Source organism: Arvicola amphibius, chromosome 9 (genome assembly GCF_903992535.2).
Source record: "Arvicola amphibius chromosome 9, mArvAmp1.2, whole genome shotgun sequence".
Taxonomy (NCBI): domain Eukaryota; kingdom Metazoa; phylum Chordata; class Mammalia; order Rodentia; family Cricetidae; genus Arvicola; species Arvicola amphibius.
In genome coordinates, this window is record NC_052055.2 from 16,874,051 (window position 1) to 16,889,295 (window position 15,245).

General features: G+C 43.7%; 1 protein-coding gene across 1 annotated transcript in view; it reads left to right on the top strand.

The window, feature by feature from the left end:
* Deptor (DEP domain containing MTOR interacting protein) overlaps nt 1-15,245 on the top strand; it is a 129,820-nt gene that overhangs the window by 53,310 nt on the left and 61,265 nt on the right. The window contains exon 4 of the mRNA XM_038342710.1: nt 14,675-14,853. Coding sequence (XP_038198638.1) covers nt 14,675-14,853 — 179 coding nt within the window. The remainder of the gene's footprint in view (nt 1-14,674; nt 14,854-15,245) is intronic.

Below are 15,245 nucleotides of genomic sequence, written 5' to 3' on the forward strand. Positions count from 1 at the left end.
GTGACCTAGTTTGTTTGGTGGTTCTATAGATTAAACTGAGGACCTCACACATGATTGACAAGGGTTTTATCATTAGCTTCATTCCCCGAGTCGACCTACTGTACAAAGAGCAGGGACCATTGCTCCTCTGCTTTACATTGCTTCCATGAGTACCCAGGGCTATACATACATCCTGTAGCCACATAGATGGTTCACCTGAAATGCCTGAAGCCTGAAGTGGGGGCTCCTCCTTGTCATTATACTCAGTTTTATTTTTCTTTCTTTCAGCAACCATGTTTGTTTGTTGAGATAAGACTTGCTGTGTGTGGCCCTAGGTGCTTACTTGTAGTAGTCTCTTTTTTTGGTTTGTTTGTTTGTTTTTGGCTCTTTGCTCTTTGAGGGCCCGCCTCCCAGCTCTCAAATAAATACATGAAGTCTTATTCTTACTTATGAGTGCCCAGACTTAGCCTGGCTTGTTTCTAGTCAGCATTTCTTAAATTATCCTGTGTACCTTATGCCTCTAGCTTTCGTCTTTCTCAATTTCTGTATACATTGCTTTACTTCTTACTCCTTGGCTTGCTGTGTAGTTGGTTTTATTGCCCCCTGGAGTCCTCTTCTCTTTCTCCTTTTGCTTCTTCTTCTCTTCCCAGATTTCTCCTCCTATTTATTCTCTTTGCCTGTCAGCCTCACTTATCCTTTCTCCTGTCTTGCTATTGGCCATTCAGCTCTTTATTAGATCAATCAGGTGTTTTAGACAGGCAAAGTAACACAGTTGTACAGAGTTAAACAAATGCAACATAAAAGAATGCAGTACATCTTTGCATCATTAAACAAATGTTCCACAGCATAAACAAATGTAACACATCTTAAAATAATATTCCACAATAGCTTGTATGTACTATGTAGCCAAGACCTTGAGTCTTCTTACTGTATTTCTGACCACATGAGTCTTTAGTTTGCTAAATGATATGGCTAGGATTAAAGCTTTGAAGGCTGGATCCAATCCATTCCTTAGTTTTCTGAGATCCCAGCCTCATGGCAGAGGTACTGGCCGGAGCCATGTTTATTGTCACAACTCTGTGGCATTTCAAGGTCCCTGCCACCACCAAGAAGCATGCTATCGGCTCTCATAACACCATTTAAGTGTTTCGTGGCAGGGCCTCTTAAAAGAGCTGCAAAGTTTCACAGCTAAAGCTGAGTCAGGAAGCCTCTCTTAAATGAGAACGCTTGCCTCTAAGCAAGCAGATCCCACCTGAGAAAGTGCTGCTATCAAGAAGCCGTGCTTAACTCAATTTCTTTCTATCTAGAATAACTTCCCAAGCTCTCTCAGGCTTTATGTGGCTGCAGTTGTCCACACATTGGGCAACATTCTGTTGACTGAGATATCTGTCCCGCCTGGTCCTGCAGCTGTTAAGTCCCAAAGAATCACAACAGAGGTCTACATTAATTATAAACTGATTGGCCTATTAGCTCAGGCTTCTTATTAACTCTTACAACTTATATTAGCCCATTATTCTTGTCTATGTTAGCCACGTGGCTCGGTACCTTTTTCACCGAGGCAGTCACATCCTGCTTGCTCTGTGTCTGAATCACAACTTGACCTTGAGTCTTCTTGCCTCAGCTTCCTGAGGACTGAGATTCTAGGCGTGCACCACCACACCTGGTTGAACCCAGGGCTTAGTGCATAATAAGCAATAACTCTTCCAACTGAGCTACATCCCCAGCCTCCTGAGTGCTGGGATTTCATGCTCAACTGATGTGGGAGAAACTTGAAGTATTCAGATTGATACTAGACAGGATTTACTGATAAACTTGCTTAGGAAATATTAAATATTATATATATATATAAAAAGTTACATGTAAAGTCTAATCTAACAAAAGGGTGAAGTCTCTAATATGTCTGGAAGATAAGAAATATACTAACCAGATATGTTAAAAACTGTAAGAGAGAAAATTCTGTTCCAGTTTACGATTGCTGGGAAAGTTTCTGCCAATATTTATTCACCAAGATTGGCCTCTAGTTAGTCTTTGTTCCTATGACTAATGGAGACAACTGTGAGTTAGAACCGGCTGGTAGGCTCCTCCCCATGTCAAAGAACATGCCTCCAAGAGTCTGTTCCAGGGTGCAGCTTGGGGTTATAGCCATCAAGTCCTGGGCTTGTTATTAAGCACCCTGTGTTCTTATTAGAAAAAATCATAATTCTGCCAGGTGGGCAAGATGACCCTGTGAAACAACCATCCGAAAACAACACTGGTGTACTTAAGAAAGAATTCTGGCAACATCTCTACTAGATAAACCTCCCATCTGCCAAAGTGACCAGACTTGCAATCTTGTGTCTCTTTTTAAATTGCTCAAAGTATATCCTGGGACTGGGACCAACAAGAAATTTAAAGATGACAACTCATCTGGAATGTCTAAGCCTAAGGTCTAGATAAGGCAGTAAAATGTTCTACTTGAAGTGGCTGTACTTTGTTTGTTGGTCTCACCTGAACGAGTGCTATTAAAGAGACCATCCTCCCACACCTTGGGGTTGTAGAGATGGCTCAGTGGTTAAGAGCACTGGCTGCTCTTCCAGAGGACTCGGGTTCAATTCCCAGCCCCCACATGGCAGCTGACAACTGTCTGCAAACCATTATCCAACACCCTCACATGGTCATACATGCAGGCAAAACACCAGTGCACATGTACGAGCACACACACACACACACACACACACGAGTCTTGTGTGAAGCCATGTCTCAGTGAGGAGGCATATTATTTCTATAACACAACCAATACTTCTATTGTCTGATGATATATGAAAATATGCACAATAAGCAACAATTCTGTTTTTCAACAATAATTTTGTTTTTCTAATGAGCCTTTATAAAGCCCAGCTCCCCTGACAGTTGTTGGGCAAGTCTACGAGACTTGTGTTGTTTTGAACTGAGGGCTACTGCTCCCGGTCTCCATTGCTTTTGTGCAGTGTTCGGTTAGCCTCCCGTAGTCAAATGAAGCCTTTTTAGAATGGCTGCGGTTTCAAATCCATACTTGGCTTCTCTCTCAAGTGCATGCAAGTTCTGAAAATGACTCTTCAGAGAACACTAAAAACTCTAGGGAATGGGCAAATTACAGCTTGGGTTTCAGAATATTAGTGTTTTGTTTGCTTCCGCCTAATTCAAAATAGCAAACAAAGAAGGGCTTTTATCCTTCAGAGAAAAGTAACACACCATGACTGTTGCTGGTGGTATTTGCTTAGCTTTCCCACAGTTGGTTAGGAACTATTTATTAAACATCTAATGTCTACCTCCTCCAAATTTAGTTTTCTAAGAAATAAAAAAACGTTTAAGACACCATGGAATTCTGTCTTTAGGAGTTTCTAGTTTGGGTTGGAGGGGTAAGAATCATGTATTATACCTAGCCTGGAAGTGCAAGTCTTTGATCCCAGCTTCAACTACAAGTTGAAGGCCAATCTGAATAACACAGTGAGACCCTGTGTTAAATAAAAGCTAAGAGCATTAGTCTATAGAGAGCTCAGTCAGTTCACCCCCCGAACTCCCATGATAAAAAAAAAAAATCCATGTATGATGCCACACTTGTAATTTCAGTGCAGGGAGGTAGAAGTCGGAGGATGTTGGCAGCTCACTGGCCAGCTTAGTTTCAGACCAGTGAGAGACCCTGTCTCAAAAAAATGTGAAGCCCGGCGGTGGTGGCACACGCCTTTAATCCTAGCACTCAGGAGGCAGAGGCAGGCGGATCTCTGTGAGTTCGAGACCAGCCTGGTCTACAAGAGCTAGTTCCAGGACAGGCCCCAAAGCCACAGAGAAACCCTGTCTCGAAAAACCAAAAAAAAAAAAAAAAAAAAAAAAAAAAAAAAAAAAAAAAAAAAAAAAAAGTGGATATTGTCTGCAGAGATGATAGAATAGATAGATGATAGATAGATAGATAGATAGATAGATAGATAGATAGATAGATAGATAGATGTGGATATTGTCTGCAGAGATGATAGGATAGATAGATAGATAGATAGATAGATAGATAGATAGATAGATAGATAGATAGATAGATAGATGGTAGAAGATAGATAGATGGATGGGTGGGTGGGTGGGTGGGTGGGTAGATGGGTGGACAGACAAACACAGTCTGTTGTCATCAGGGTGGAAAGCATGGCAGTGTATAGGCAGGCATGGTGCTGGAGAGGTAGCCGAGAGCTCTACATCTGGATTCTCAGGCAGTAAAAGAGAAGACCTTGTACTAGGCCTAGCTTGAGTGTATATGACCCTCAAAGCCCGCTCTCCCACAATGACACACTTCCAACAAAGCCACACCACCTAATAGCGTCACTCCCTATGGGCCAAACATTCGAACACAGGTGTCTGTGGGGGCCATACCTATTCAAACTCCCACAGTTAGGATGCATGGTAATTCCAAGGCAGCCTGGGTTACAAAGTGATACCCTGCACACTTCGTGTGGGTGGGTGAGGTCTGCACACACACACACACACACACACACACACACAATAATTGTAAGAGAAAAACCATGGCTTTAAGTTCAGTTTTTTTGTTCTAATTTTGTTTAGAGAGAAAGAATGAAAAAACTATGTAGGTTAGGTTGCTGCTTACTTTAAATACTTTAGGAGAGACTTGACGATTTAACTGATGGTAGAAAACATGTCTCCACGCTCCGTTCAGCACCTTCATGCGAGACCTCCCTCCACGCCTCTGCCCTTTCCTTCTGGCTAGTGCGGCCCTCATCTCCACAAAGCACTGGACATGAGCCACTGGGCCTACCTAGATCTCAGCCCTCCTTTCCCCCAAAACCAATTTCCTTTGTGCAGTAAACATCCCGTATCATGGGGCCAGTCAACTCTTCTGGTTTTTTTTGAGATAGGTTCTCACTTACATAGCCCAGGCTTCCTGAACAAGCTGGAACTCACTGGACACCCTCAACTGGTCTCAGACTCATGCAAGTCACTCAGCTTCAGCCTGGAATACTGAGATTATAAATGTGAGTTGCCATGATTAATCTTAGGAGCCCTGCTTCTTAGGAATAGTTTAAATCTTCACAGACAAAGGAAGGAGGGAAGGAAGCTGTTAAGAACAGGGGGATCAAGATGAATATACTTATTTCATGTAGAGCGTGGAGGTGACGATGGTTCAGGGGACATCTATTGTCAGTGTCCGGAGCTGTTTCCCCCCATTCTCTCGCCTTTTCCAGTATGCAGTGTTTATACTCATAATGAAATAGTCTTCTGTTTACTAGTTCACTGCCTAATTATAAACAATATATTTATATCTATACATACATATGTACATACATGAAATATCCATGTTATCGATACTAGCAGAGTACTTAAAATTTCCAATTTTCATGTAGACATTTAGCCCTAATTAATACTATCCTACTAATCACACGTCAGTCAGACTAATGCATTCAGAACTGTGGAAAACACACGTTTATAATTTATGCCTACTTTATTATAAACTAGTTTATATGTAATATAAATAGTTTAATTTAAAATTTATTATAAACTAGTTTAATTTAAAATAAATTAGCTGTAATTTAAATAAACTGGCTTATTATATGGGATAGTAATGTAAGCGGATTTTTTGCTTTTGTTTTTCTTTTTCAGTAGCCAAACGTCTGGCTAACCCGAAGCCTAACTGTAATTTGACTTCTTGATGGATAAGACTTTCTTTGGTTAAAAGTGGAGGGCAAGTGATTTGGGGAAAATCTGAATTATAGAGCACTCTGTCAGGATAAAAGGAAGCTTTCCTAGCCTACCCTCAGAGGTAGCTCTATTAATGTTTTAATGACTAGATATTTAATTTTCAGTCATACTTGTGGTATGTGTAGGATGATCGATCATCACATTAATATATGGACTTCATTTTATTTTATTTTTTAAAAATATTTACCCCTCTTGAGACCCCGCAGCTTTGGGAGGTCATGCAGTATATTCTAGCTGGCCTGGTGTGTGTCTTCCAAAGCTTTCTAAAGCTTTCTTCCTAAATTCCCCCTATCATTTGACCTCATAGCCTCATGATAATTTTAACTACTCCCAGCTTCCTTTCTGTTTGTCTTAAGACAGAATCTCATGTAGCCTAGGCTGGCCTCAAACTAACACTCTCTCTCTCTCTCTCTCTCTCTCTCTCTCTCTCTCTCTCTCTCTCTCTCTCTCTCTCTTTCTCTCTCTGTCCATCCCCCTCCCTCCCTCCCTCCCTCCCTTCTTCCCTCCCTCCCTCCCTCCCTCCCTTCCTCTTTTTCTTTTTTCTAAGACAGGGTTTCATTCTGTAGCTCTGACTGTCCTGGAACTCAGTATGTAGACTAGGCTGGCCTTGAACTCACTCACAAAGATCCATCTGCCTCTGCCTCCCTGGTTGGCATGACACTCTATGTAGCAGGAAGTGGGCTTGAATTCCTGATTCTCCTGCCTCTACCCTCCCCAGTGCTGGAAATATGCAACACCATGCCTTGCTTGCCCCAACTTCTGGCCCTGCACACAATTCTCATATATTCCCACATTACACAAGGCCTACCTGACCCTCTTGAATTTCTTTCAGTGCGCAAGGAGATGACTATCGGCTTATTTCTATTCCTGTTTTGGCACCTGAATGGGGCAGTTCCTTCTATTGTATGGCCTTTCCTCTGGGTTAACGTGAATCTGGGAAATTGGACTCTGATACACATCGGGAGAGGTGGAAGTGAGCCCAGCAGCATCAGCAGAATCTGCTGAGTGTTGGCGGGAGTCAAGGCTCAGCCATGTGTAACTGTGTTGATGGGCGGTGGCCCTGTGCCATGATTATGGGCCAGTACAGAAACAGCTTCACTAAAAATCAATTTGCGCTATAAGAGGGAGGATGTTCCAGAGCAACAGTCACACTTTGGATTACTAATTAAAATGAAGTTAAAGTCCTCGTTAGTGGAAATATATAAAGAATTTTAATTCTGATGCAGAGTGGGATTTGAATCCCCATCCCGTAGTAATCCCATAAAACTTTTAGTGTAGTTATCATCGGCCGCAGGATTGAGTTTGTTTTGCAAGTTTGTACCACAGGTTTCTGATGTACTTAAGGCACTCTATGTTTCGAGGGGCAGGATTGTTCTTGAAATAGGGTATTATGATGTAGCCCTCACCAGCCTGGAACTTACTTGTAGCTCAGACTAACCTCAAACTCACAGCGACCCTCCTGTCTCCATCTCAGCGTTGAATATTGGGAGACATGTCTGATCAGGCATGGTGACTGTCGCTTGTCTGTATTGTCACATTCAGACTTCACAAAAAGTTCCCAACTAGGCACAAATATTTTTTTTAAATTATTACATTTCATATTTATTTAATTTTATATACTTAAATTCTTCCATTTTATTGTGTGTGCGTATGTGTACACATGTGCCATGGGGTACACGTGGAGTTGAGAGGACAGCCTGTGGGAGTCAGTTTTCATTTCTGCCATGTGGGTTCCAGGCATCGAACTCAGGGCATCAGGCTTGGATAGTAGGTACCCTGACCGGCGGAGCCATTTCTCTGACTCTAGACACCATTCCCATCCCCGTTTTACTGGTGGGGAATTAGTCAGATAACCAAGTGAGCCTGCTTAGTACTTATCTGACCTTCAAAAGTACCAGGTAGATGAAGTAAAATAGAGATAATGCAGATGATAATAGAGAACCCTGTGGATAGGGATAGAGAAAACACAAACAGAGAGACTGCAAAGCTGTGGCTGAGCTATAGATATTTAAAGTAGCATTTGGTGACTAAAATAAGTAACTGCAGTTATTCCCTAAAGACTGTCCCAAGCATTCCACCCTTCTAGCAAAGCATGTGTATGGTTTTCTAAAGAGGCAGCATGTGTGTCACCTCCCCCTGATATTCTCTGACCTTTGAGCCTAGGCAGTGAGGCTGCCACGGTTGACTGGTGTTTGACAGCTATGCTAAGATATGCAATAGGGGAAGAATATTCTTCTGGTGCAGCGACAGCTGGATAGCCGCACGCACGCAGGAATGAAATTGGCTCCTTACCTCACACCTTATGTAATGAAGTCAAACTGTGTCATTGAACTAAATATAAGAAAAGAGAACAAGAGGGGGATTAAAAAAGAAAAACCACTCTTGTGCTTGGGCAAGGCAAAGGCAAAAGCAACAGAGTAAAAGAGATAAATGGAACCACATAAGCATTAAAAAAACCTGTGCTAGGATCAGTGCTTTAACAATGGGAACTGATAAATCACCATAGGAGAAAGATATTTAAACAGCATATGTCTAATAAGACACTCACCTTCAGACCACGCAAATAATTCATAAAACTCAACAATAAAGAGTAATGACAAGCTAGGTATAATGCACAGGTCTGTAAGTTCAACATTTGTGTGAATGGATTCATGCAATCCATTAGGATTAGGAGTTCAAGGTCATCCTTGGCTACCCGAGGCTGTCTCTCAGAAAAACAATAGCACAACAGGCACAAAACCCTCTAAGCCATTTTTCCCCCAAAGAAGATATGGAAATTGGACAATAGATGCCTGAAAAATGATCAAAATCATTAGTCATCAGGGTCCTACAAAGCAAAGCCTCAATGTGATGCAACTTCACACCCACAGAATGATTGTAATGAAAAAGAACAGATGATAATGATTTTTTGGCTAGAATGTGGGGAATTTGGAAAGGAGTTTGGCAGTTTCTCAAAAAACTGAGCAGTTGCCATATGGCTGAGCAATTCCATTTCTGGGTGTATAATGAAGAAAAAATGAAATACACACACACACAAAACCCTTGTATACTCAAGCATCACTTAATAACATGATTGGAGAACTCTGTTATTAGGTGAGTTTGTGTGAGCATTATATGATACACTGACCTAGGCAGTACAGGCTGTGTTGCAAGCATGTATAGTTTATTGCTTCTAAAGCTGGGATGAACAAAAGCCATATAATGTTAAAATAGAGAACCAGGCTTGGTGGTGTATACCTATATTTGCAGCATTTTGGAGGCAGGGGGATGCAGAGAGCTGGACCAGCAGTGACATCATCTATTAATAGTTGTGGAGGTTTGTTGGTTTGTTTTTAAATTGGGAAATTGAAAATGCTTTCACCTGGCTTGTGTGGGTTGCTGCATAGTAAAAACCATTGAATTGTGTCAGCTAAGTGAGTCATCTTGGGGTATATGAATTACAGCGGAAATACAGCTAGAAGGGATGGAGAGAAGGGAGGAGAAGGAAGAGGTGAAGTCAGCATCCTAGTAGCAGCTGCTTCTGCTTCCGGGAGCCCTGAATCCCATCTGTGTAGCTCAGGGTGCCTTCCAGGACAGTGGCTGTATCAAGACATTGTGCAGCATTGACTGTCCGGCTCTGGCTACCACACTATTGTGTAAGTGGCCTTGCAACCTAACCTAGAGCCACAGAGGGACTGCCAAATTCAACCCTGGGAAACAGCCCACAGACTACTTAGGAGACAAATGGCCATTGTTCAAGCCACCAAGTTTGAGAGTAATTTTTTTTGCTTCTTTAAAAAAAATTATTACCAGTTTTTATTATTATTATCTGCTTGAGTATTTTGTCTACATGTATGTCTATGTACCATGTAAGTGCCTGGTGCTTATGGAGGCCAGAATAGGGTGTTGGATCCCCTGAAATTGGTGTTATGGATGCTCATAAACTGGCATGTAAGTGCTGGGAATCGAACCTGGGTCCTCTGGAAGAGCAAGCAGTCAGTGCCAGATATTGGGGTTCAACCCGAAGATCAGAAAAATAAAGCAGCCAGCCACTGGCTCTTACCTCTACCTCAGACCAAAATGGCGAACCTACCTCCATGAATCCTCAGAATGAGACTTCTTAACTGAGAGCTGTCTCCTTCCTTCTTAAATTCCTCTCTAGTGCTTGGATTAAAGGTGTGCGCCACCACTACCCAGCTTCTACGGCGAACTAGTGTGGCTACTGGGATTAAAGGTGTGTGCCACCACTGCCTGGTCTGTGTGGCTGATTGGTGTGGCCATTTTACTCTCTGATCTTCAGACAAGCTTTATTTATTAAAACGCAAGTGAAATATATCACTACAAATCAGAGCAGATAGTAAGTCAGATTCATGCTTTAGCATGGAGACTTCATATAAATACTAAACTCCGATCCCAAGAAAGACTTGGGCTTAAAAAGAGAAAGCAGGAGGGGGATGGCCTGGATTGTTAGGGGAAATGAGTAGGGGGAGCTGAGGACACTGGAGTTTTAAATGGCAGGAGAGGAGCCTGCCAGCTGGCCCCTTTCCTGATCCTTGGCAGGAGCAGCTAGCCAGCCACTTGTCCAGAGGCCGCCAGCTACTTAGCAGGAGTTCTAAAGGACGGAGCAGGTCATGTTTCTGGTTACAAGAAGCAGTGTGAAGTAACCCTGTGCTCTTGTCCTCTTGGCGCCCTCAAAGGAAAGCAGCCGTGCAGGAAGAAGCTGAAGTGGAGATAAAGGTTAAGAGCCCGCGCCAGAAATAGAAAGAATTTTTAAAAATCAGTTTAATGACATTATGTATTTGCTCATCTAGTTTGCGTGTGCATGTGTATGTGTGTGGGAGCGGGCGTGCCATGGCACACATGATGTTCAGAGGACCAGTCTCAGCTGGTAGGTTCAGTCCTTCCACCGTGTGAGTCCTGGGGATAGAACTCAGGGCATCAGGCCAAGAGGGGGGAAGTGCCTCTACCAGGTCAGTCATTTCATCAACCTGTGGAGAGGGTTTTACTTACTTATCTAAAGACAAAATTTTAAGGCGGAGTCAAGCCCAGGCTGATCATGAATAAGAGAGACTTCCCCCTCAGCCTCCTGAGTATTAGGGATAAAAGACATGTGCCACCACACCTGGCTTTGTGAGGATGGCCTTTTTAGCATGTACTTGGATGCTATGTAGCAAGAAACACATGCAAATGAGCTTAATTTATTCATTCAGTGATTTATTTGTTTGTAAACATGTTAACATAAGGAAACACCTGCAAACATCTCAGGTAGGGTCCGTGACCTCCAAGTGTTCACAGTCGACTCAGCAGATGGTTCCTGGGTGGTTCTAGAAGAGGCACAGTGTCCAGACTTATAGGGCCCCGAGAGTTCTCACAGGAAATGATACCTAAAATGGGAAAACATAGGAGACTAGTGTTTCTTCTATTTCCATTCAAAATACCGTGAGCATCAACAGAAGTGGCGATGCCCATTTGTCCTGTTCGTGCGTCCTTCTGCTTTCCCCGCTGGAGGCTCATCACCAGTGCAGGCTCTCAGCACTGGCATTGCAGGGCTTTCTTCTATGTAATTTTTTTCCCTACGTCTTGGCAGTGCTACTTCTTCTTTTTCTCAGTGTTCAGTGATATGCGGTTTGTCATGCATTTTTTTCATGCATTTTTCATTCTCCGTTAATATCAGTATGTGTCATTGGTAGGTCATTGGAAAAATACTAAAATGTAATAGTTCAAACAGCTGTGATGTACTGTTTCTTTTAGATCTATGGGTCACATGGGGGCCCCTCTGCTGGTTTCTCTTGGGCTCCTTCATGGGACTGCTGGTTGTTCAGACAGACAGGGTTTCTGCTGGACTAGCAGGTCCAAGATGGCCTCTGTCATGCATCTGAAAGTTGGTCCTGGCTATCACCGCGCACCCTGGTTCTCCTAGGACCTTCCTTCTAGGCGCCTACACCTGCTTCTTACATGTCATTTCTGGATGGCACTCCAGGTAAAAGGAGGCATTTGTCAGGAAGCTTCCTGGTTACTTTGCTTCACCCTGTTGTCCCGAGGCCAGCCACAGGTTCAGGAGATGTTAGAACAGACTCAGCTTCTCCATGAAATATGGGGACCATAGTCATTTGTTTATGATGCATCATCTCTTACAGAATGTCTGTGTTGAAGTGCATGTGCCAGTGTTCTACTGAATGGAATCTTTAGTGCTCATATCAATCCAGCTGCTGCTAACCTCAGGGAAACATTCGACTAGTACTTTCTAAGGTAAAGTGCAAAGAGGATCAACTTGAGGGAAAGATGTAGCCAAGCAGATTTTGCATGAATTCTGTGATATGCCGAATAAGGTTTATAATGAGGTCTGATAATATGCTAATCACTTTTATAAATAACTCTTGCAATATCTCTCTCTCTCTCTCTCTCTCTCTCTCTCTCTCTCTCGTTTGGGCTTTTATTATTGTTTTGATTTGATTTTGTCTGAGACAGTATCTCACTATGTAGTCCAGGTTGGCCTCAAATTCGTGATCCTTTGCCCTGTCTCCCAAGTGTTAGAATCGCTGACATAAAGAACTGATGGAAGCAGATGCTGAGAGCCACAGCTAAGCTCCCAAAGTCCAGTCAAAGACAGGGAGGAGGGATCATATGAGCAAAGGGGTCAAGATAATGATGGGGAAATCCAGAGACAGCTGACACGAGCTAGTGGGAGCTCACTGACTCTGGACTGACAGCTGGGGAGCCTGCATAGGACCAAATTAGGCCCTCTGAATGGGGATGACAATTGTGTGGCTTGGGCTGTCTGTAGAACCACAGACAGTGGGACCAGGATTTATCCCCAGTATATCAACTGGCTTTTTGGAGCCTATTCCCTATGGAGGGATACCTTGCTCAGCCTCGATACAGGGGGTTGGGGCTTGGTCCTTCCTCCTCTTGATTTGCCAGACTTTGTTGACTCCCCATAGCAGGGCTTTTACCTTTTCTGAGGAGTGGATGGGGATGGGGTTAGGGGAAGGAGGTGGTGGGAGAAGTGGGAGGAAGAAGGGAAGGAGGGGAACTGTGGGTTGCAGCGTATAACGCCTGTCTGTGCTCTGTGCGCTACCATACAGTTCCCGAGCTTCGGGCAAGGGGCCGGAGGTTGAAACATACAAACACACACAGAGACAGCACAGACAGAAAGAAACAAGGACCTCTAGTCACTGGTAAGAAGCCCCCTATTCAGTAGCATCACGGAGGCTTCTATACCCAAAAGTCAAGTGGGCCAACAGGTGAAAACCTTATCCTCTGATCCTCAAGGCCAAGGCAACACGCGCTCGTGAACCAGAGCTGCTAAACAACTTTGACACAGCCTTTAGTAACTCAAATCAGAAGGCAAGTAAAGATCTCGAGTAGGGAAGAGCAGCTGGAGGCCAGGACTCCAATGGTCCCAACAGTGGTTGGTATGTAAAATGAAAAGAAAAAACTTTTAAATAAAAAAATAAAATATCTCAGTAAAAAAAAATCACTGGCATAGACCACTATGCTGAGCTCTTGTGCTTTTTTTTTTTTTCTTTTACCAAAGATTGGTAATCCATGAATCAGGAGAGGAAGTAGAGCAGGTACTACCTTCCTAACAGGAGTGGATGCATGGCGTAGCTCATCTAAGAACATGCTGTAGTTCACGAGGTTTAAAATGTAGACATTTCAGACTAAAGTGGTGGCATTGCTGGAGATGGGAGGGCCTAGGCATAAATGAGGTTGCTTTAGGAAATAAAATGTATAGGTCATCTGACCATACATTGGCTGGGTGACCAAGAGAGAGGCCTCTCAACCAGGATTTTTTAGCCAGGTAATCTATGTTCTGCCACATGATTTGTAACCTCTCCTTAGAACTGTACGTCCAACTTCCTCCACATCTGGCTGGTAAATCTTGCAAGCCTCAGATTCTTTCCCAGAGTTCCTATCTCTCCCCAGAAGTCCTGCCTATTCTCTCCTCCCTAGCTATTGGCCATTCAGCTCTTTATTAAACCAATCAGAAAGTGTCTTAGGCAGGTGAGGAAGGACAGACGCCTCCTTACACAGTGTGCAAGAAGATTATCCCGACAGTATTGCCTCTTAGAGAGCTAATCAGGAGTAGGGACTGCCTCTTGCCTGCTGTGTCAGTGGAGGTTCCATAGCCAAACCAGGCTGCATGAACGGGCTCCAACCTACGTAAACAGTCTCCACCCTTAGCATATCTTCTTGCAGTAGAGCAATGTGCACAGCATATGCTCAGGGGATAGTTAACTAACCCTAGACTCCTCTGTCATTTATAGCTTGAATTAGATATCGTCCCTATAAATAATCTCAGTTAACGCAACGGTTCACCACGTCAGACTTGGGTGAATGTTATTGTTGCACTCTTGCTTCCCTAAGAAGAGTTCTGCGACACTGAGAAAGATACGTTCATGGAGGAACAAGAGGAAGCGGTAGCATGTAATACTGCTCTAGGTGAAGGCGGTGGTCAGTAGCCTCTAATGTTCACTGGTGTTGTGTAGATGCATAAAAAGGTGCTATCTGGCTCCAGCCATATCTGTTTTGAAATCCACTCGATAAAATAAAGGATGTGACGGTAGAATGTGAAAGAATCAGGAAATTTGGGGGAGGCATATTGACACACAGCTGTAATCCCAGAATCCATCTGCAAGTATGACCCTGCCCTGGTCATACCAAATCCAAGGACAGACCCCCAGTACTGCCAACGCTTTTCAAGGTGGCTCACTGCAATGCAGCCTGTGAGCAGTAGAACTGTAGTTTGATTTTCCAGCTTTTGTTTAACTACCAGGAGAAAAGGTGTCTTGTTCATTCCTGACACAGATCCTCTCTTGGAGTTGACTTCTAGATGTAGCAGCATATGACGGCTACGTCTGTCTGCCTGACAGCTCTTCTGTGGCACTTCCCGGAAGCCTGGGATATACTTCCTGGAAGCCTATGACGTTGGCTTTCAGATGAGCTGTTCTTCTCCTGTTTATGTTTGCTTCACTTTTCTCCTCCTCGTGTTTCCTCCCAGACTGATGAGCCCTGAAACCACCCTCCTACAGCCGCGGGAAGAGGAAGGGGTGAAGTATGAGCGAACCTTCATGGCCTCTGAATTCCTGGACTGGTTGGTTCAGGAAGGCGAGGCCACAACAAGGAAAGAGGGGGAGCAGCTTTGCCACCGGCTCATGGAGCACGGCATCATACAGCATGGTGAGTGTATCGGTCGGTGCTCACTGTTTCCAGCAAGAAACAGTCCCCTAACCTGTGGTTTGTAACGACACACACATTCCACATCCCTGGGTCCATAAGGCAGCTGTGCCGCTGGACAGTGTGACTTGCTTCTATGTTGAGAGTCAAGTTCAAGTCTGTTTCTTGCCATGCCCGTTCACTGTGAGATCAGTGTAAGAGGGATGTGTTGTTTCGCAGGTGTCTCCGCAGACACCAAGGACGAAAGGTGAAGTCTTTATTTTTAATTTTATGTTTGTGCATGTTTTGCCTACATGTGTGTCTGCACCACATCAGTGCCTGGTGCCCAGATAGGCCAGAAGAGGGGGTGCAGATGGAGTTGTGAATTGTCGTATGCGTGAGCCATCCATCTCTCC